Source organism: Saimiri boliviensis, chromosome 3 (assembly GCF_048565385.1).
Source record: "Saimiri boliviensis isolate mSaiBol1 chromosome 3, mSaiBol1.pri, whole genome shotgun sequence".
NCBI classification, from domain to species: domain Eukaryota; kingdom Metazoa; phylum Chordata; class Mammalia; order Primates; family Cebidae; genus Saimiri; species Saimiri boliviensis.
The window spans coordinates 4409701-4431817 of NC_133451.1; the positions used below are offsets into that span (position 1 = coordinate 4409701).

A 22117-nucleotide genomic window follows, 5' to 3' on the forward strand; every position below is an offset into this window, starting at 1 on the left:
CCTCCGCCTCCTGGGTTCAGGCAATTCTCCTGCCTCAGCCTCCTGAGTAGCTTGGATTACAAGCACGCTCCACCATGCCCAGTAGATTTTTTTGTATTTTTAGTAGAGACGGGGTTTCACCATGTTGACCAGGATGGTCTCGATCTCTTGACCTCGTGATCCACCCGCCTCGGCCTCCCAAAGTGCTAGGATTACAGGCTTGAGCCACCGCGCCTGGCTAATTTTTGTATTTTTTAGTAGAGATGGGGTTTCACCTTGTTGACCAGGATGGTCTCGATCTCTTGACCTCATGATCCACCTGCCTCGGCCTCCCAAAGTGCTGGGATTATAGGTGTCAATAAATATCTTAAGAGCACAAGTCTGTCAGCTCCCACTGCACTGGCTTACAGTCTCATTCTATTAGAAATCTTTTGAAGTCTCCAGCCCCCAGATAAGAAGTGTTGCACATGACACCTGTTGCACACAGCCCACCCCCTTGCCTCAGTGACCTAATGGGGGTGGACCCCTTTTCTGTACACGACCCTCTACTACTGCGCATGGCACGGCCCCCTACCACGCATGGCCCACCTCTCTGCCCAGGTGACGTAATGGGGTGGCCCCCTTGCTTGTGACTCATTTGATTATGTATGCCCTATTACTAAGCCTATAGATGATGACCTCACTTACCACCCTACCCCCTGCTTGCACCTAATAAATAGAGATGCTTCTGGGCATTCGGGGCCTCGCTGATCTCCGCTCATAGGTGACATGGCCCTCCGGAGTGTGCTGCTCTTCACCAGTTCTTCAGTGTCCTGTCTCTTTACTTCCTGTATCCTGCACTTCAGCACAGCATAAGGGACACCCCACGACCCTGTGGGCCCAACAGCCCTACATTCCCACTGATACCCATAATTATTAAGTCTGTTTTAAATGCGAGTAGTAACTATTATGAAAAATGTTGCCATGGAATCAAGGAGAAGGTATTTCAGAGTAGAACAGGAGGAGACAGAGAATTTCCAAACATGAGCCAAGTATCCCCACCCAGATGTCCTACCAACACCTTAAATTTGACACACCTCTAAAATTGTACTTACCTTTCTCCTCCCTGTAACTGAACTGCACTGACCATTTTTTAGTTCCCTACAATTGCAAACCGTGGGTGGGAGACCCTATAAGTGCCGAGGCAGGAGTCAGAAGCCTCAGCCTGTTCCCATATAAATAATGAAGAAGAAAATAACTAGAGATATAACTATAGTAGTTATTCATAGGTGATCTTAGTTATTCATAGGTAACAATTTACATATACATACATATATATGTGTATATATATATACACATATATATACATATATATATATATATATACTCAGCATAATCTTTTACATATGCCTGTCAGGCCACAAAGTGTGAACCTAAGGTGACATTGTACAAGAAGTGACTCTAAGGCAAGACGCTGTAAGCCCTCTGTCACGCCCGGGTAAGGGCTGCAGGAGGGCGCCTTGGCTGTGCAGCAGCGCCAGTGCTGGGAAAGTGCCCGCTGTTTAGCCAGCTGTGGAAGGAGACATCCAAGATGCCTTCTTCCCCGGAGGAATTTGGAGAAAATTCCGCTCCTCCAAGCTCTTGCGGAAGACCTGATGCTGTCAGGGAGGCCCGCAGACATCCGGGGGCTTAACTGTCTCTCTGTGATGCTGTGCTTCAGTGGTCACGTCCCAGCTCCACTCTCATGTTCCGCTTCTGCACCTGGTTCCTTTTTCTTGGAAGATACAGTCAGTAAAAGTGACATAAATCTTAATGTCTTTGTTCTTTCTTGGCAAGTATGGAAAAAGTGCTGATGCATTATGCTCCTTACCTCATCTCGGCTACTTGAAAGTCCTGGGCCACCATCCCTATGATACATGATGTACTTGATCATATGTACTTGATCACCAGTGCCTCACCCTACCTACCCTGCCTCCAGCTTTGTACACAATAAAAGTCAGAGCGTGCAGACACTCAGGGCCACTGCCAGACTCTGCACTTAGGTTGGCAGTGGACCCTGGGCCCAAACTCTGTTTTCTCTTTCTTGGTGTCTTGGGTCTTTTATTTCCACAGTTTCTTGTCTCCACACCTGTAGAAAGGAGCTCACAGGACCCTGTAGGGCTGGACCCTACAGCAAACCTTCTGATTTATTTTTCCTTGTTCTGCTTTTTTCCCTGTTTTTTTTTTTTTTTTTTTTTTTTTCCTTTTGTTTTGTTTTGTTTTGAGACAGAGTCTTGCTCTGTCACCCAGGCTGGAGTGCAGTGGCACGATACTGGCTCACTGCAACCTCTGCCTCCCAGGTTCAAGTGATTCTTCTGCCTCAGCCTCCAGAGTAGCTGGGGTTACAGGCATGCACCACCATGCCCAGCTAATTTTTGTATTTTTAGTACAGACGGGGTTTCACCATGTTGGTCAGACTGGTCTTGAACTCCTGACCTTATGATCTGCCGGTCTTGGCCTCCCAAAGTGCTGGGATTACATGTATGAGCCACCGCACCTGCCCCCCCCCCACTTTTTTTTAAACAGAGTGTCACTGTGTTGCCCAAGCTAGACTCAAACTCCCGGGCTCAAGTGATTGTCCCGCCTCGGCCTCACGAGTAGTTGGGACTACAGGTGAGAACCGTGGGGCACAATGCCTGCCTCTTCCTTATTCTTTACATGGCGAATTGCTAAGTCCAGTTGATTCTGTCTCTGTAAATTTCATAGAAAGTGTGTCTTAGATTAGACCTCCCGAAACAGACCTTGAGACAAGAATTTGGGTGCAGGTAATTGATTACGGAGCTGATCTCGGGGTGCAGGAGTAAGGAAGTGGAAACTGTAGGACAAAGAAAAGCAAGTAAAGGGTGGGTAATTGAGCTGGGCAACGAGCGCCCACTTCCACTAGGGGCCCTCTGAGGAGCTCCGTAGAACCACGATTCTCAAACTTCAGCAGGCTCTTGGGCAGGCCGAGTCTTGCTGTGTTGCCCAGGCTGGTCTCGAACTCCTGACCTCAAGCGATCTTCCCGCCTCAGCCTCTGAAAGCGCTGGGATTACAGGCGTGAGCCACCACGTAGGGCCTGCTGATAAATCTGCAAATGCCCGGCCCCAGCCTCGGGGTCCTGATCCAGTAGGCTTGGAGAGGGCCCCAGGAAGGGCCGCGGTGTGAACTGTGTCTCAGAACTGCGGCACTCCTCCGAGAGAGCAGCCATCGAGTCAGACAGGCTCGGCCTGAAGGCAGAGAAGCCGAGCGCGCCGGGGGCGGGGCCGCGTCCGCGTTTCCTAGGCGACCGGGGTGGTGCGGAGCGATGACGTCACGGCGCCCCCCCCCCGCTCCGGCCCCGCCCACGAGACGGACGGAAGCCCGGAAGCGGCGCGGGTCGGTCGGTGGGGCCGCGTAGCTGGCAGCTGCTCCTCGTCGTCCCGGGTCGGTCGCGGTCCGACAGGCATCCCGTGAGCGCCTGCTGAGTGAGTTGGAAGGTGTGGAGCCGCGGGGACTGGCAAGCTGTAAAGTGGAGGCGGCGGGGCGGGAGCGGGGTGGGGGGGGGCGGGGGGCATCGCCCGTGACCCGGGGGCGCCAGGGCTCTGCGGATTCGCGGGCAGCGAGGCCGGGGTTGCCCAGAGCAGGGGCCGGGAGCGCCGGTGGCCCGCGTGCCGGGCGTTTGGAGGACTTTGCATATTGTCCCCTGGGGTCACTGGGCAGCTGTTCATGGAAGAGGGAGTGATCCGCACCGCAGAGAGAAGACCGGAGGTGAAAGTTGCCAGAATGGTGATCTTGAAGCCCCAACTTCCACGCCAGAACCTGAAGCGAGCGTCTCCTGTGGATGGCAGCCACCTGGACGTTAGACCCTGTGCACTGGCCAGGCGTCACCGTGTTTGGATGACAGCAGCCCAGACAGTAGTCCCTAGGCACTGACCAGGCATCACTGTGTTATCACCCCCGAGGCGCACAGACCTGGGGAAGGTCGCCCAGCTAGGAAGCGGTAACGTTGGGATTTGAACCCAGACAGTCTGGCTTCACAAGCCTTATCTGTAACAGTTGTACCATAATGCTGTAAGGTTGGTGACTTCGAGTGGCGTGGGCCCCTAGGTACTGGTTAGGATCCGGAGATTTGGAGCCGGCTGTGCAGTTTCTGTAAGAAGCTCCCGTTTCCTCACCTGGAAGAGGAGACTACTAATAGTACTTGGGCTTGGTGGGCACCATTGAGGTTGTGTAGCTGTTTTTTTTTTTTTTTTTTTTTTTTGAGACGGAGTTTCGCTCTTGTTACCCAGGCTGGAGTGCAATGGCGCAATCTCGGCTCACCGCAACCTCCGCCTCCTGGGTTCAGACAATTCTGCCTCAACCTCCTGAGTAGCTGGGATTACAGGCACGCACTACCATGCCCAGCTAATTTTTTTGTATTTTTAGTAGAGACCGGGTTTCACCATGTTGCCCAGGATGGTCTCGATCTCTTGACCTCGTGATCCAGCCACCTCGGCCTCCCAAAGTGCTGGGATTACAGGCTTGAGCCACCGCGCCCGGCCATAACAGAGTCAGCTGCCCGCAGTACAAGCTGTCATTGGAGGTTGTTAGGAAGGGTTTATGGGGTGGAGAGAAATAAGAAGATTCTGTAAGGAGTTCGAGATGCACTGTGGACTTGGTAATTTACCGGGCGGTGGCGCACGAGGGAGGGGGGAATTCCAGCATGACATCGGGCTTTGTGGCTCAAGTGATCCTTGTGTCACTGGCAGTGTGGAAGTGGGCTGCAGGAGGCGGGGCTGGGTCAGGGCTGAGAGGCGGGGAGTGTGCAGTTGACTTTCAATAAGCTCAGGAGTCTGGAGATGTGGACTGGGGACCCTCCACACATGGAGGACGTATCTTAGAGTGGAATTGCTGGGTCACGTGGTCGCTCTATGTTAAATCGCTTGTGGAACTGCCACACCGTTTTCCAGAATGGCTGGCTCACTGGAAGTGCGTGAGAGTCTGATTTCTCCTCAGTCTCTCAATACTTATGATTTCTTACCAGTTTTCTTAACAAAAAGCAAAACTCCATCTCAAAAACAAAACAAAACAAAACAAAACAAAAAAAGAGATAGGGTCTTGCTCTGTCACCCTGTAGCAGGAGCGGCTGCGGGAAACGGATCTCTCGAACACCGAATACGGGAGGAAAATACAGGAGGAAAGAGTTTATTACAGCCGGGAGCTGTTTTAGGACTCACATGTGAAAAGGTCTCTGTATACAGTTTTAGGAGTCACATATGAAAGGATTCCAGTTTACAGTTTTAGGGCTCACGTGTGAAAAGGTTTTGGTTTGATCTTGTTTTAAGTAAAAGTAGTGCCTTCCGGAGAGTTTCCCCAAGACCAAGCGTGTTATTTGCAGGAAGGAGATTCAGGAGGTGCCAGCTGGCCTGCACTCTCTCCTATTGAGATGCACAGTGATGACAGAAGGGGAGGGAATTCCAGATGCCTGGGTCTCCTTCCTCAGCCCAGGCTGGTCTCAAACTCCTGGGCTCAAGCTATTCTCCTGCCTCAGCCGCCCCAGAGTAGCTGGGACCACAGGCAGGTACCAGCATAGCCGGCTTTTAATATCTTTTGGCTCATTACCATCCTAGCGGATATGAAGTCGTCTCTCCTTGGGTTTTTGGTTTGCATTTCCCTGATGGCTAATGATGTTAACTGTATTTTCCTGTGTGTGTTTTTTTTTTCTCTGAGACGGAGTTTCTCTCTTGTTGCCCAGGCTGGAGTGCAATGGCGTGATCTCGGCTCACTGCAGCCTCCGCCTCCTGGGTTCAAGCGCTTCTCCCGTCTCAGCCTCCCGAGTAGCTGGGATTACAGGCGCCTGCCACCACGCCCAGCTAATTTTTGTATTTTTAGTAGAGATGGGGTTTCATCATGTTGGCCAGGCTGGTCTCAAACTCCTGACCTCAGGTGATCCGCCCGTCTTGGCCTCCCAAAGCGCTGGGATTACAGGCGTGAGCCACCGCGCCCGGCCTTTCCCGTGTCTTTTTGGCCATTTGTGTGTCTTTGGAGAAATGTCCGTTTGAACCCTTTGCCCATTTTTTAATTGGATTATTTGTCTTTTTTCTATTCTCAAGATTTATTTATTTTGAGATGGAGTCTCACTCTGTCACCTAGGCTGCAGTGCAGCGTGCAGTCTTGGCTTACTGCAACTTCTGCCCCTGGGTTCAGGCTGTTCTCCTGCCTCAGGCTCCCGAGTAGCTGGAATCATAGGCATGCACCACCCTACCTAGGTAATTTTGTATTTTTAGTGGAGATGGGGTTTTACCATGTTTGCAAAGCTGATCTTGAACTCCTGATCTCAGGTGATCCACGTGCCTAGGCCTCTTAAAGTGCTGGGATTACAGGTGCAAGCCACCGCGCCTGGCCTAAGTCGTAAGATTCTTGATAGTGTCCTTTGCACCTGTGGTTTCAAGATACCATATCAAGAAGGATTTGCCTAAACTTAGATTACAAAGATTTACTCCTGTATTTTCTTCTGGGTATTATAGTTTTACTTCCTACATTTAGTTCTGTGACCTATTTTGAGTGTGTGTGTGTGTGTGTGTGTGTGTGTGTGTGTAAAAGCAGTCCAACTCCATTCATTTGCATGTGGATACACAACTGCCCCAACCAACACCATTTGTTGGGAAGGCTCTTCTTTCTCCACTGAGTTACCTTGCACCCTTGTCATACATGTAAGGCTTTATTGCTGGACTCTCATTTCTAGTCCATTGCTCTGAATGTGTCTGTTTTTATGCTGGCACCATAGTGTCTTTTTACTGTAACTTTGTCGTGACTTTTGAAATCAGGAAGTGTAAACCTTCCAACTTTGTTCTTTTTCAAGAGTGTTTTGTGTATTCTGAGCTCCTTCAATTGCCATATGAATTTTAGGATGAGCTTTTCAACTTTTGCAAAAAAACCAGCTGGGATTTTGACTGGAATTCCATTCAGTCTGAGTACTGCTATTTTAATAATACTAAATCTTCTGATCCATCAATATGGATGTCTTTCTGTCTTTACATTTAGATCTTTAATTTCTTTCAACTTTTTTTTTTTTTTTTGGCTTTCAGAGTGTAAGTCTTACAGTTCTTTTGTTGAATTTATTTCTAAATATTTTAATTTTTTGATGCTGTTGCCAGTGGAATTGTTTTCTCCACTTCATTTTGAGTTGTTCGTTGCCCGTGTATAGAAACACAATTGAGTTTTGTGCATTGATCTTGTACCTTGCTGACTCACTGAACTAATTTATTAGTTCTAATAGTTTTTTGATGGATTCCGTAGGATTTTCTCAAGATATACAAGATCATGCTATCTGCAAATAGAAATAGTTTTCTAGTCTGGATGCCTTTTGTGTGTGTGTGTGTGTGTGTGTGTGTGTGTGTGTGTGTAACAGCCCTGGCTAGAACCCCCAGTACAATGTTGAATAGAAGAGGTAGAGTTAGCTGGGTATATTGGCTCATGCCTGTAATCCCAGCACTTTGGGAGGTTGAGGGTGGGCAGATCACTTGATGTCAGGAGTTCGTGACCAGCCTGGCCAATGTGGCAAAACCCTGTCTCTACTAAAAATACAAAAATCAGCCGGGTCTGGTGGTGCATGCCTGTAATCCCAGCTACTTGGGAAGCTGAGGCAGGAGGATCGCTTGAACCCGGGAGGCACAGGTTGCCATGAGCCGGGACTGTGCCACCTGAAGGACAAAGTGAGCCTCTGTCTCAATAAAACAAAACCAACGACAACAGCACCGCAAGGACAAGGACGAGGTAGAGGGAGCATCCTTGTCTCATTACCGATCTTAGCGGAAAGAGACTCAGCCCTTTGTATTTAAGTGTGATGATTGCTGTGGGTTTTTGTAGATGCCCTTTATGGGGGTGATGAAGGTCCCTTCAGTTCTGAGTTCGTTGAGAGTTTTTATCATGACAGAGGGTTGGATTTTGTCAAACGTTTTTTCTCTCTCTGTTGGCGTGATCATATAGTTTTCATGTATCTTTTTCCTATTGGTGTGGTGTCTTAGATTAACCGGCTTTCAAATGTTGAACCACCATGCGTTCCCAGGATAAATCCCACTTTGTCATGATGTATAATCTTTTTTTAAATATGTTGCTGGATTCAGTTTGCAGAATTTCATTCATGTTTCGCATCTGCATCACAGGAGATGCTCTTCCCTAGCTTTCTTGTGATGTCTTTGTCTGGTTTGGGTGTCAAGGCAATACTGGCCTCACAGAGTGAGCTGGGAAGTGTTTTTTTCTGCTTTTGGTAAGAGCTTGAATAACTGATATTCTTCTTTAAATGTTGGACAGAATTCACAATTGAAACCCTCCGGTTTTCCTTCACGGATCGCTAATTCAGTCTCTTCAGTCATTATAGATCTGTTCTGACTTTCAGTTTCTCATGAGGCAGTTTTGGTAGCTGTGTCTTCCTAGGAATCTGACCATTTCGTGTAATTTGCTGGCGTACTGTGGTTCACAATATTCCCTTAAAATCCTTTTTATTTCTTTAAGGTCAGTGGTAATGTCCCGTCTTTGATTCCCGATGAGGCATTTGTGGTTTCTCCCTTCTAATCGGTCAGTCTAGCTAAATGTTTGCCAATTGTGTCAGTTTTTGCAAAGAACCGACTTTAACTTTTATTGATTTTTTTTTCCTCTTTTCTAGTCCATTCACCGTGGCTCTAATCTTTTATTATTTTCTTTCGTCTGCTTTAAGAAGGAAGGAAATAATTGAAGTGTACTTTGTGCTTCTTTTCCGGTGTCTTAAGGTGGTACTTGAAAGGCATGACTCTGAGGTTAGACATTGCTGCGCTTGGTGCTCCTCTCCCCACTTCTCAGCGGAGGGGGTTTGGAAAGACAGCCTCTCTGAGCTCCTGTTTCTTCATCTTTGGGTCGGGGGGAGGTCATAGTACTTGGCTCACAGCTGTTGGGAGGACAAAATTAAGATACAACTATGGGGCCTGGCGCGGTGGCTCAAGCCTGTAATCCCAGCACTTTGGGAGGCCGAGGCAGGTGGATCACAAGGTCGAGAGATCGAGACCAACCTGGTCAACATGGTGAAACCCCGTCTCTACTAAAAATACAAAACATTAGCTGGGCATGGTGGCGCGTGCCTGTAATCCCAGCTACTCAGGAGGCTGAGGCAGGAGAATTGCCTGAACCCAGGAGGCGGAGGTTGCGGTGAGCCGAGATCGCGCCATTGCACTCCAGCCTGGGTAACGAGAGAGAAACTCCGTCTCAAAAAGAAAAAAAAAAAAAAAAAAGATACAACTATAGAGGGGAGGCTTCCTGCCCCCGCCCACCAGCAGGTGCTCAGACCTGCAGTTCCCACCTCCCAGCACAGAAGGCAGTCAGCATCCTGGGCAGTTGGCATCCTGGGCAGTCAGCATCCTGTACAGTTGGCATCCTGAGCGATCAGACTCAGGCTCCAGCACCACAGACTGTTTCCACGTCCAACTCAAAGGACTCAAAAGTTTCTCTTTCCTCTAGGCCTGCAAGAGCTCAGGTGGGGGCCCACGCCCAGGACTCAGGCAGGCCGGGGTTCACCAGCCACTCCCCTTCAGTGCCTTCGTCAGCTAAGCCACTTGGAAAAGGACCCAGTCTATCCAGAAAATTCCAGAACAGTTCTTTCTTGGAGAGAGCTGAGTTTTGGGAGGCCTGCTGTGTTAGTGGGAAGCTAGGTGTCTATACGTTGAGGAGAAACCAGTGCAGAAGCCTGTGATCAGATGTCCAGGTGGACCGGCGGTGGGTGGGGATGTGAGGTGCCATCATGTGTGGCCAGAGCGGACCGGCTGGCGCTGGCTGGATTCCAGAGGTAATGCTTCCTGACCCTGGGTTTAGTGAGCCTTGTGGATGGGTCTGGATGTCCAGGTGTCCCCAAGAGGGCAGGGTGCTCTCAGGCAAGGCTGTGGCGGCAGAAAACAAGGCCTCCAACGAACCCTCTGCACTGTGTGCCCGGTGACCCCAGGCCGCGCCCGGCTCTCTGCTGCCTCCTGGGCATCTGCGCTAAGCCGTGGATGAGGGGAGTTCTCCTCACCTTCTCTTTTGGGAAAATGATGCTGGCTCTTCACAGGGCGATTCTCTCTGCTGCCCTTCTGGAATTGGAGTTTGCTTTTCCCTGATTTGTAAGGTGTTGCCGGCGCCTGTTGGTGGGGATGACTCAGATCCATAGACGGCAGCGCAAAGATTCAGGTCGTGTGCTTTGTGCAGGCTGTCGTCATGCGATGGCGCCCACCGTGGAAGGACGTGACGCGACCCTGTTCCCAGAATTTCCCAGGGGACCCCTCGACACCTATCGCGCAAGAGCGTCCTTCAGCTGGAAGGAGCTGGCGCTGTTCACGGAAGGGGAGGATGTGCTCCGCTTTAAGGTGAGTCGTGCAGCTGCACGCGGCTTGGCTGGTTTCCCAGTGGGGTCTTAGTTCATCGGCAAAGTGGGATTTCTGGCTCCTCAGCTCCTCCTCTGCCGGGTGAGGCTCATCCCCACGCAGCATGGCCTGTCTCCTCTCTGCACGCCAGGACAAGCCTCAGGGAATTGGTGAGGAGTCTGGCAGTGAGCACGGACTGTTGATGCTTCCTAAGCCTCCAGCCCTCTAATCCGTTGGGCATGACATTCATATCTCTGTCTGGGCGTCTCTGGGTCAGATTATGTCCTAATGAAGCCCGTGGCCTGGAGAAAAACTATGTAAGAGCGCAGAGAGATTCCATCTTTACCGCCAAATACACCCTCTCTGTCTCCTGCGTTTTCAGAAAACCATCTTCTCAGCTCTTGAGATCGACCCTCTTTTCGCCCGTTCCCCTGGAGCCCATCTGTCCTTGGAGAAGTACCGTGAGCTGAACTTCCTCCGATGCAAGCGGATCTTCGAGTATGACTTCCTCAGCGCAGGAGACGTGTTCGAGAGCCCACTGAAGGTCTCCACCTTGATTCAGTGCCTGGGGATGTATGACTGGTCCCTGGCTGCCAAGTACCTCCTTCATACCTTGGTGAGCACGCGGCCGAGGGGAGACAGGGCAACGGAGCCTGGAGGGAGGCCTGTCCCAGGGCCCACCGGGAGGCAGAGAAACCAGTGTTTCCAGCTATATTTGCAGATTTTAAAAATTCTCTTTTTAAACGTTCTTAAAAAATTTTGTAGTCTTCTTTTTCATTATTCTTTTTTTGTTTTTTTTTTTGAGACAGAGTTTCGCTCTTATTACCCAGGCTGGAGTGCAATGGCGCAATCTCGGCTCACCGCAACCTCCGCCTCCTGGGTTCAAGCAATTCTCCTGCCTCAGCCTCCTGAGTAGCTGGGATTACAGGCACGCGCCACCATGCCCAGCTGATTTTTTGTATTTTTAGTAGAGACGGGGTTTCACCATGTTGACCAGGATGGTCTCGATCTCTTGATCTCGTGATCCACCCGCCTCGGCCTCTCAAAGTGCTGGGATTACAGGCTTGAGCCACCGCGCCTGGCCTCATTATTCTTTTTAAAGTGCATCTGCCATCACCTATTTGCAAATTTACACACTAAGTCCTCAAATAAAATAGTGTGCTGAAGCTTCAAGTCCCATCAGAGGAGGCACTGGTGGACTTTTTGACTTTTTTTTTCCTTCTTATAGAAAAAGAGATAAATCATTTAAAAAAAAAAAAAATGGGCCTAAAGGAGAAACCGGTGTGTTCCTGCCTTTGGAACACACCCGCAGAGCTGCGCTTGGGCACGGTGGCCTTGCCCTTCTGTGCCTGCATGGTCTGATGGGCCAGTGGGCTCTGCTGTCCACACACCTTCCTGTCCTGTCGCTGCTGCCCTCAGACCCTCAGGACTCCTTGCACGCATCTTAAGTCCCAGGGGATTCTGTGTGACTCATGCAGACTGCTTCACACAGGCACGCAGGTCTTTTTTTTTTTTTTTTTTTTTTTTAAAGACGGGGTTTCGCCATGTTGGTCAGGCTGGTCTTGAATTCCCGACCTGAGGTGATGCGCCTGCCTTGGCCTCCAAAGTGCTTGGATCACAGGCGTGAGCCACCACGCTGGCCGGGACACAGGGCTTACTGCTCACAGGAACTCGGGGCCCGGGGGCAGTCACGTGTGGGGAGACCCCGGCCTCTGGTGTCGGGCTGTAACCTCCCGGAGCTTCGTCCTCCACCTCGGGGAAGCTCAGTGTGGCGGGGACTGGCGTGTGCATGGGATTCCACAAGAGCAGTACGCCTCTTACCTGCCCCTGTTGAGAGGACGATGTTATGCTTTCAGATTTTTGGATCAGTGGTGGTCAGTGCTGGTTCTGAAAGGCACTTCGCCTACATTCCAAAGATCTTCAGTATGGAGGTAAGTTCTGGCTCCTGGTGAGTCGCCAGCCCAGTTCTCTCGCTCCGTCTCTGTAGAGATTGGTGAAAAGGGAAGATTGCAGGAGGGGTCCCCGGGGGGCCCACGCTCTTCTTGTTTCCTGGTGTTTGCAGGCGTCTCACCAGATAGCTAGCACGCTTTTTAGCAAGCACAGGCACCACCGACTCGCCAGCACCGGCCGACCTGTCCAGGGCCTTCCAGTGTCTTCTCCTGACCAGCGGTCCCCGCCGCCTTGCTGGCTTGGCGTGGCTGCGGCCAGCTCGGGTCAGCCTGCTGTGGCGACCAGCCAAGCTGGTCGGACTGTGTCAGAATGACTCAGTCAAGTCGCTAGCTGGGTAGATGGAAGTTTGGGGCTTTGATCCATGGTTCGTCCTTGAAGGAAAGAGGGCCACAGGGTCCCCCGGGAATGTGCACAGGAACTTGTCATGCTCTGCATCGTTTTGTGCTTGGACGTTTAGATCTTTGGATGTTTTGCTCTGACCGAATTAAGCCACGGCAGTAACACCAAGGCCATCCGCACGACCGCCCACTACAACCCTGCCACTGAGGTAGGTGTTCCCTTCCCTCGGTCCCGGGGCGTAGAGCGTATGAAACCTCATGAGTGCAAATGCAGTTGCCAGGAATAAAAAAATAACTAAACCGAGAGGCCTGTCCACATGCACAGCGTAGAAATACACACAGATTCATGACGCTGAAAAGCGGGGCTCGGGAGACCGGGCATTGGAGGGCCAAGCTGTGACTTGGGGAGCTCATGACGGCTTGGATTTGTGTGTCCTTTGAGTGCAGCGGGGAAGCCCTTGGTCTGTAAAATCGATTGCCTTGTTTACCTGGCGGCCTATCGTAGTGGATTCATAAACCATCCACGTCACCCGTGGTTTCTACAGGGGGCCCTGTGGAGACTCTCGCTCCCTGCCGTCTGCCCTTTGTGGCTGGCCCTCTGCGAACAGCCTGCCTTGTCTGTTCCTGCCATCATGGTCTGGCTCGGGCCCTCGCCATCCTCTTGACCACTCTGGGACCTGCATCGTGGCTGCTGCCTGGGGCAGGCGCTGTTGGGAGCTTCCGGTGTGGTGAGGGAGACGGGCCACAGACGGATGTCCCAGGGCTGTCAGCACTGTGAAGGGGCCAGGGCAAGGAGGGCAGATGGGGAGGGCCCCCACCGCCCTGGTCTGATCCCCTGCTCCCGCCTCCCGCCACCACGTCACTCTCCTTGGCCTCCGCTTGTCCCTGAGGCCCAGGTCCCCTCGCCAGTCCTTCCTCACCCGCCTTGCACCCTGCCCCGCTGGCAGCAGTCAGGGAGGAGTGTGGTGAGGCAGGAAGTGAAGCTCTGCACCCGTGGGTGTGCTCCACGCTCATCCGTCCATTCATTCCACAGCATGGGCTGAATGTGGACTCTGCCTGGAGTACTGTGTGGAAGAGCCCAGTGATGAAACCAGGCGGACCCCGGCCAGGGCAGGGACGAGAGGCGGTCCTCGCACGGCACGCTCCTGCTGTGGGGCTTCGCGAGTGAGGCCAAGGCTCCTGCTGAGTAGGGCTGGGAGGAAGTGGGGCATGAGGCTCTCTTGGGATTTTTTCTTTAAGCCAGGTCTTTATCTGAACTCACGTCTTTCTGGTCCCAAGGCCGCCTCTTCTCCTATTGCCCTCTGTGCCTGTGGCCTGCAGTGCCAGGAGGTGGGGGCCCTTTCTGATAAGCAGACAGAGGACAGCACCCAGGTGGCCTTGGATGCTCCTCGGGGCATCAGAGGAGCAGTTTCTTTTCCCACCTCCTTCCTCCTGGCTTTCGAGCCCTGAGCGGAGGTCAGAGCATGGCATCAGATCCATGGAGTTGGGGTGCCCGGGATCCAGATTGGGCTCAAGCATTCATTTGGACAGCAGGCATTGCTGGGTACCTGCTGTGTGTGAGGCACCGCTTTCTGAGACTGGGCAGGAAGCAGCGAGCACAGCAGACCGGTCTCTGCTGTCCTGAAGTTGTGGCAGGGGCCTGGGGGAGACGCAGCCACCAAGGGGGAGAAGTGAGGTGTGCTGGGCATCCTGGAGGCCCTCCAGAGAGCAAGGCTCGTATGACGGGGCACCCGGAGGCAGGCAGACAGCTGGGACAGTGGGGAGGATCTGTGCAGAGCAGTGCAGGCCCTGAGGGTCTGGCTCGGGCTGGTGTTCTGAGCATGCACATCTACACTGCAGAGAACGAGTGACAGGTGGAGGTACTGAAACTGCCACGTGCTGAAGAGTGAGTGGGGAGAGCCTGGCTGAGACTGGGAGCCCCCCTCACCCTGGCAGGTGACAAGCTGGTGGTCCCTGAGAGAAAAGGCCTGGCTGGCAGCCCCGCACCTGCCACTTCTCAGTGAAACTTCAGCATCTGAAGAATTCACTACTCTCAGTTTACAAAATCCCACTGGCCGGACAGAACGAAGCCCTCCCTGGCGCGTTGTTTTGTAGCTTCCCACCCTGCAGGGTCGGGAACCAGAGCCAGAACTTACCGTGACAGCCAGCCCCTGGCAGTGACTGGCCATGGAGGCTGGGGATCAGTGTCTCCCGAGGCGGCCCAGGGCAGCTTTGTGGGCCACCTGCGGGCTGTCTGCCCGAAGGTGCTCATCTTCGTCCCCTTGCAAATCCCAGGCACTTACACAGTCCTGCTGGTCCACATCCTCCCTCCCGGCCTTACTCGCAGGCCTCCCAGCAGACGCCCCGCAGGGAGGCCCAGCCCAGCAGCGCAGCTCCTGCCTTTGCCCACCTGCTCTCTGCTCCAGACCCATGCAGCACCCGCTGTGTTTCTGGCGTTCCTGTCCACACCCCTTCTAGCCAAACCATGATCCCTGTGACGCCACAGCTTAGTCGCTAGTTCACGCATGCGTTCCTTCCTTCCTTCCAATGTTCTGAGCGGCTGCCTTGTGCTCTGGGCGTTTGGCATCTTAACTGTCAGTCATGGAGCTGTGGATGGGAGAGACAGCAAGAGGGCAGCAGTGGGTTGTGAATTAGAGGTCGGGAAAGGACTGGGCGGATGGCAGAGCAGGGTTTCCACCTACAGCAGGCGTCCCCAAACTACGGCCCGTGGGCCACATGCCGCCCCTGAGACCATGTATCCGGCCCCCGCCGCACTTCAGGAAGGGGCATCTCTTTCATTGGTGATCAGTGAGAGGAGCACAGTATGTGGCGGCCCTCCAACGGTCTGAGGGACAGTGAACTGGCCCCCTGTGTAAAAAGTTTGGGGACGCCTGACCTACAGAGTGTTGTCGGGGACGGAAGACTGTTTACGATAATGAACACTCCACTGAAGCATTTGCCCGCCTATGGAGTATTTTGCATCTGAGGGCTCTTTAAGTTACAAGGCCCAGGATTAGGCCCTGTTTAAAAAATAGGCCTGCCTGTGCCATACAAGAGCTAAAGTGTGCAATCAGTTTGGACTCTTGCCTCAGAGATTTTGAACGTAGAAAATGGAACCAGTCTAAAAGGAAAAACACCAATTTTGTGTGTACTTCAGTTGATAATGATAACTCACCATTTTTCCTTGTGCAGGAATTCATCATACATTCCCCTGATTTCGAAGCTGCCAAGTTTTGGGTTGGCAACATGGGCAAGACAGCCACTCACGCGGTGGTGTTTGCTCAGCTGCATGTGCCGGGGGGCCAGTGCCACGGGCTGCATCCCTTTATCATACAGGTAGGACACTGGTGGGGCCTCAGTGGGGGCAGTGTTTACCTGCAGGAGGCACTGGGAACGTCTGGAGTCATTTTTGTCACAACTGGGGTGGGGGACACTTCTGGTATCTGGTGAGTGGACCAGGGACACTGCCGAGAGCACCCCACAGTGCATCCCACAGCCCTGCCCACAACGCAGACAGCCCCACCCCCAGTGCGCAGACAGACCCACAGTGCACAGACAGCCTCGCCCACAGTAGACAGCCCCACCCACAGTGCAGACAGCCCCGCCCACAGTACAGACAGCCCCACCAAGTGCAGACAACCCCACCCACAGTGCAGACAGCCCTGCCCACAGTGCACAGACAGACCCACCCGCAGTGCACAGCCCCACCCAGTGCAGACAGACCCGCCCACAGTGCAGACAGACCCGCCCACAGTGCACAGACAGTCCCACCCAGTGCAGACAGCTCCGCCCACAGTGTAGCCAGCCCCGCCCACAGTACACAGCCACACCCACAGTGCAGACAGCCCTGCCCACGGTAGACAGTCCCGCCCACAGTGCAGACAGCCCCACCCGCATTAGACAGCCCTGCCCACAGTGCAGACAGCCCCGCCCACAGTACAGACAGACCCGCCCACAGTGCACAGACAGACCCGCCCACAGTGCACAGACAGCCCCACCCAGTGCAGACAGACCCGCCCACAGTGCAGACAACCCCGCCCACAGCACAGACAGCCCCACCTGCAGTGCAGACAGACCCGCCCACAGTGCACAGACAGTCCCACCCAGTGCAGACAGCCCCACCCACAGTAGACAGCCACACCCACAGTGCAGCCAGCCCCGCCCACAGTACACAGCCACACCCACAGTGCAGACAGCCCTGCCCACGGTAGACAGTCCCGCCCACAGTGCAGACAGCCCCACCCGCATTAGACAGCCCTGCCCACAGTGCAGACAGCCCCGCCCACAGTACAGACAGACCCGCCCACAGTGCACAGACAGACCCGCCCACAGTGCACAGACAGCCCCATCCAGTGCAGACAGACCCGCCCACAGTGCAGACAACCCCGCCCACAGCACAGACAGCCCCACCTGCAGTGCAGACAGACCCGCCCACAGTGCACAGACAGTCCCACCCAGTGCAGACAGCTCCACCCACAGTGCAGACAGCCCCACCCACAGTAGACAGCCACACCCACAGTGCAGACAGCCCCGCCCACGGTAGACAGCCCTGCCCACAGTACAGACAGCCCCACCCACAGTGCAGGCAGCCCCGCCCACGGTAGACAGCCCTGCCCACAGTACAGACAGCCCCACCCACAGTGCAGGCAGCCCCGCCCACAGTAGACAGCCCCACCCACAGTGCAGACAGCCCCGCCCACAGTAGACAGCCCCACCCACAGTGCACAGACAGCCCCACCTACAGTGCACAGACAGCCCTGCCCACAGTAGATAGCCCCACCCACAGTGCAGACAGCCCCACCCACAGCACAGACAGCCCCGCCCACAGTGCAGACAGCCCTGCCCACAGTGCACAGTCCCACCCACAGTGCAGACAGCCCCACTTATGGTGTATCCACAGCCCTGCTCACGGTGCACAGACAGCCTTGCCCTAGAAAGAACCATCCGGCCCAGTGTCCCCCAGTGACACGGCTGAGAGGACCTGGCCAAAGCTGGCCTCAAGAGTGCGGGCCTCTGAGACGATCTGATTGATTTGACACACACAGTTTTTCAATTTCAGTGAAGTCATTTTGTGTGTTTTTCTTGTTTCTCCTGTCCTTTATTTTCAGTTGACCTGCACATTTGAGCTACTGCAGAGCAGAGAGATTTTTTCATTGTTGTAAGGATACAGGGAAAAAATCAAGGTGTTTTTCCTACTGTCATGCAGCCAACACAGCACTTGTGACATTAGATGTGTGTAGGTTTCTCCCCACCAGCAAGCAGCTCTGTGGCTGAAAGCAGATGGGTGTCCTCTGATTTAGCTCCATACCGACCCTGTTCACCTGGGGTGAGCCTCAGATCCCACAGTGAGGGCTCAGTCCCGCAAGACGGCCCCCCTTCCTTTGGATGCCAATGGCAAGTCCAGGCTGTGGCCTTGGTCTTACTCCTGAAGCTATCTAGGGTTCCTGTTGGAAACAGATGCTTGGTGCTGCAAAGAAAAATTGGCACTGAACCAAAGGATCTTTTCAGCAATGCAGTTTTTACTTCCTAGACTGCAGGAAGGGTACCCTCACTAGCCACCGTGTCATGAGTGCAATGAACAAAGGAAAACACAAATGTATCCCTTACACATTTGGGGTTGTCCTTACTGCTGTGTCTGATTTCTGTTAGCTGTAGCCAGACCTCACAATCTAAACTAAAACCCAAATGGCTAACAACTTAAAACTTCTTAACAGGTAAAAGCAGTGGAGAGCTGGGCCATGCCTGTGAGCACGTCCAGCACAGATATCTTGGTTAACATACAAGGACATAGAATGTACTACGTGCCTGTAAGCAAAGCATGGCATGTCTAACAGCTACATAGGATGAGACTTAACAAAGGGTTATTAGCACACATGTGGTTTATTCTTTAACAAGAAAGGAAACCTTGAAAAGGAGCTTTTCTACTTCCCACAGGTCCCCAGCCCCCAGCCATCTCACGAGCATACAAAAGACCTTCACCACTGCAGAGGCAAGGGTTTCAGGAGTTGTGTGCTGGGAAGCAGGGACAAGGCCAGATGTGTTTATCACAGGATCATAGTTACCTAGGCCACCGTACCTTGTTTCTGTGGTTATAGGTTTCTACCTGGAGCGGACTTCTTGCGGGAGTTGCCTAGACTAGAATTCAGCGGCTGTCGGCGTTTCTAAGTTGTGGGCTGTAGAGCACAGTGCTTTAGACCCGTGTATGTTGTGCTAAAAACACTCCGCAGGACTGTGCTGCCCCTCTCACCGCTGGAGCACCACAGCACGCCTGGTGCGGATTGGGCCAAGTGCTCAGGGCCCCCTGACTCCTCCCTCCCAGAGCCACGGCCTCCTGCCTGTGGAGGGATGGAAGCAGTCGTCATGACGTTATTCGGTCAGGGTTGTGATTCGCGTCCCAGACCTGAGCTGGTGGGTGGAGGGGCTGGCATCTTTTGCAGGTGTCTTTTCTTTTTTCTCTTGAGACAGTGTCTGAGTCTTTACTGGGCCTTGCTGAAAGCTTTTAGAAAAGGCCAGGCTGTTTACATTTGGGTTTTGGCCCTTTTTAAATGTTTCCTTATTTTAAAGTTCAGTTAGATGGCGAATTTCACAGACATGGACAGAAGCTGGTCAGCAAGTCATGCACGCAGCTGAATTCCCAGTAGCACCACTTCCACGTTTCTCTAACGCAGGCTTTTCCACTTTGGCACTGTTGACGGTTTGGGCTGGGGAGCGCTCGCTGGGGCCTGTGTGCCCTGGACTGAGCACTTCTGACCTCTGCCCACGCTGAGCCATAGCTCCCTGCAGTTTGGACAACCAGAATCTCTCCAGACGTCACGGTCTGTGTACCCTGGCCAGGAAGGGGAAGGTGGTACATCCCATGGTTGGGAATCCCTGCTGTAACTGCTCAAGGATGAAGTTCGCCGTCCTTCCCTCGGGTTCCCACAGTGCGCAACCGTCAGCTGGCTGGACCTCATCCTGGGGAGTGGTGATTGACCAGAATAATCGTGGCCATTTCTCCCACTGCACCCATTTGCACAGCCATTTTGTCACGTTATTAAAATCTAGTGGGAAGTCCTGTGTTTGAAACGTGAATGTGGGATTCCCAGCGTCTTCCCAGCAGCACCAGCTCCTGTGTTAGCTTCTCATGGCTGCCGCGGCAAAGCCCCACAAACCAGGGCACTCAAAACAGCATAAATGTACTCCCCTAACTCTGGAGAACAGGGGTCTGAAATTGAGGCATCTTTAGGGCCTTCTTTAAAGGCTCCGGGGGGGTTCCCCCTGTCTCTTCCAGCTCCCGGTGGCCCAGGCCTGTGGCCCCAGCGCTCCACTCTCTGCCTCCACCTCCACGGGGCCGCCTCTTTCCCACGCCCACTCCTCTTCTGACTCTCACAGGACACTTGCTGTGGGATTTAGGTCCCGCCTGGGTGATGCAGGATGCCCTCATCTCGATGCTGTTAACTTCATTCTATCTGCAAGGGCCCTGTTTCCAAATAAGCTCCCATTCCCAGGTCCTGGGGTTAGGACTTGTCTGTATTGTTTCTGGAGGACAGTTTGACCCACAGCCGCTCAGCGCGAGCCCGTGGCCTGACCTGTGGGTGTTTGAAGACATTTGTTGTGATTTTTGTGTGATGCTAACAGTTGCCGTTTGCTGCCTTCTGTGGCTTTGTACAGATCCGGGACCCGAAGACCCTTTTCCCCATGCCCGGAGTGATGGTTGGCGACATAGGGAAGAAACTTGGGCAGAACGGTCTGGATAACGGGTGAGCGATGGAGGCTGCTGAGCCCCGGGTTTCCTGCCGAGGCCCAGGCTGCGTGGCCGTTCATGTCTGAGGTCTTACCAGGCCCATGGATGCCGTGCCCTGCCCTCTTAGACTCAAACGCGGTGGGGACCCATGCCTAGCCCCTCTTCGTGCACTGCTGGAACTCCGCTTTGGGAGACCAGCTGGATCAGAGACCTCAGTAAACCAGCTTCACCTTGGCAGGCAGCTCCCCACTCTCAGATCAGACCCAGGCCCCGAGTGCAGCTGGTGGGGCCCCTGCCTGGGGGTGGCCCCCTGTGTGTGAGGTCCTGGTCCGCATCCTGAGCCTCCCCTGGCGCTGCCTCTGCACACGTCCGTGCTGATCTCCCGGGACCCATATCTCCATTCTGCCTCCGGAGTAGGCTTGCTCCTCTCCAGGCGATCTTAGTGTCACAGCGCTTAGGAGTTCCCCTGGTTTATTTGTGTAATCAGCCCACAGATATCTATTTAGCAGCACGGATGTGACACCGGGTTGGTATGGCCAAGCCCTGGCTGAAGGGTTGGATGGGGCGTGCAGACCCTGGCTGGGGGAGGGGCCTGGAAAGACTCATGAAGGCACGATGGCGGCTTGGAGACCTGCGTGGCTGGGGTGAAGCGGCCTGTGATTTTGGAGTGTGCAGCGTTTCAGGTGGAGGGAGCAGTGGGAGGTGTGAAGCTCGGCTTTGTGCTGGGATGGGCTGGGGTGGGGAGGCCAGGCCACAAGGGCTGTGAGGAATTGGATTTTGGAGCCTTAGGTCATTAGCTGCAGGAGCTTTGGGATGAGACAGATGGGCAGCCAGCCCTTTGCGTCATCCTGACCAGCTTGCTTGGCATTTCCTCATCTGTAAAGTAGGTGACAATGGAGGTCCCTGTGCCAGGGCCCCACGAGACCCCACCTGAGCATCCCGGGCTTGAAATTCCTGGCCCGGGTAGTACCTGCCTCACTGCGAATGCTGTACTCCACACACCGTCTCCCTGAGAACCTAACCCAGCAGGCTGTAGGCCCCTCTGAGCCCACAAGATGACTTATAACTGGGAGATACCCGGGAGGACAAAGCGCGACCATGCCTGAGCCTGGTGGCCTGCAAGATGTCTCAGGAGTGTTTCTAGATGTACAGCTTTGTAGCAAGGTGCTGGAGCAGGAGGAGGCTGCCTCGTGGCAGTTGGAACTAACTATCGTGACGAGGTTGTTGGGCGTGAAGGAGGCAGGTTGTCTCTAGAGGCAGAAGATGGGCCAGTGGGCGTCCCCGCACCCTGCCACGGGGAAACCTCCTGCCTGTCTCTTCTAAGGAGGCAGAGTGATGGGCAGGGAGTACAGTGGCACCACCCCGGCTCACAGCAGCCTTGACCTGTCGGGTTCAAGCAGTTCTGCCTTAGCTTCTCGAGTAGCTGGGACTACAGGTGTGTGCCACCACACCTGGCTAATTTTTTGTAGTTTTAGTAGAGACGGGCTTTCACCATGCTGGCCAGGCTGGTCTCGAACTCCTGACCTCATGATCTACCCACCTCGGCCTCCCAAAGTGCTGGGATTACAGGCATGAGCCACCCTGCCTGGCCCAGGGAGTGTCTTAAATCTCTGCTTTGCCCCTTAAAAAACGCAGGACCCCAGACTGTACTAAAGAGGAAAATCTTGATTTGTGTACAGTGTCAACTTGAGAAGAAAGTAAAAGGACATTGTTAAAAGGCAAATTCTTATGATTTCAGGCAACAATTTTCAAAAAAGCAAAGCAAGACACGTGTGCACAGGTCCTGCTGACACCACCTGTCCTGCAGAATTCTGGGTTCTCACTCGCT

General features: G+C 53.5%; 1 protein-coding gene across 8 annotated transcripts in view; it reads left to right on the forward strand.

The window, feature by feature from the left end:
• The first annotated feature begins 3320 nt into the window (after positions 1-3320).
• ACOX3 (acyl-CoA oxidase 3, pristanoyl) overlaps positions 3321-22117 on the forward strand; it is a 59276-nt gene continuing 40479 nt past the window's right edge. For 5 of the 8 annotated variants that reach the window (XM_074395819.1, XM_074395817.1, XM_074395820.1 and 2 more), the window contains exons 1-7: positions 3321-3453; positions 10145-10302; positions 10682-10915; positions 12156-12230; positions 12707-12796; positions 15759-15902; positions 20217-20305. In XM_074395819.1, the coding sequence (XP_074251920.1) occupies positions 10159-10302; positions 10682-10915; positions 12156-12230; positions 12707-12796; positions 15759-15902; positions 20217-20305 (776 nt within the window). In that variant the 5' untranslated portion in view covers positions 3321-3453; positions 10145-10158. The remainder of the gene's footprint in view (positions 3454-10144; positions 10303-10681; positions 10916-12155; positions 12231-12706; positions 12797-15758; positions 15903-20216; positions 20306-22117) is intronic. The other 3 variants (XM_039468190.2, XM_074395818.1, XM_074395822.1) reach the window with 2 other exon arrangements.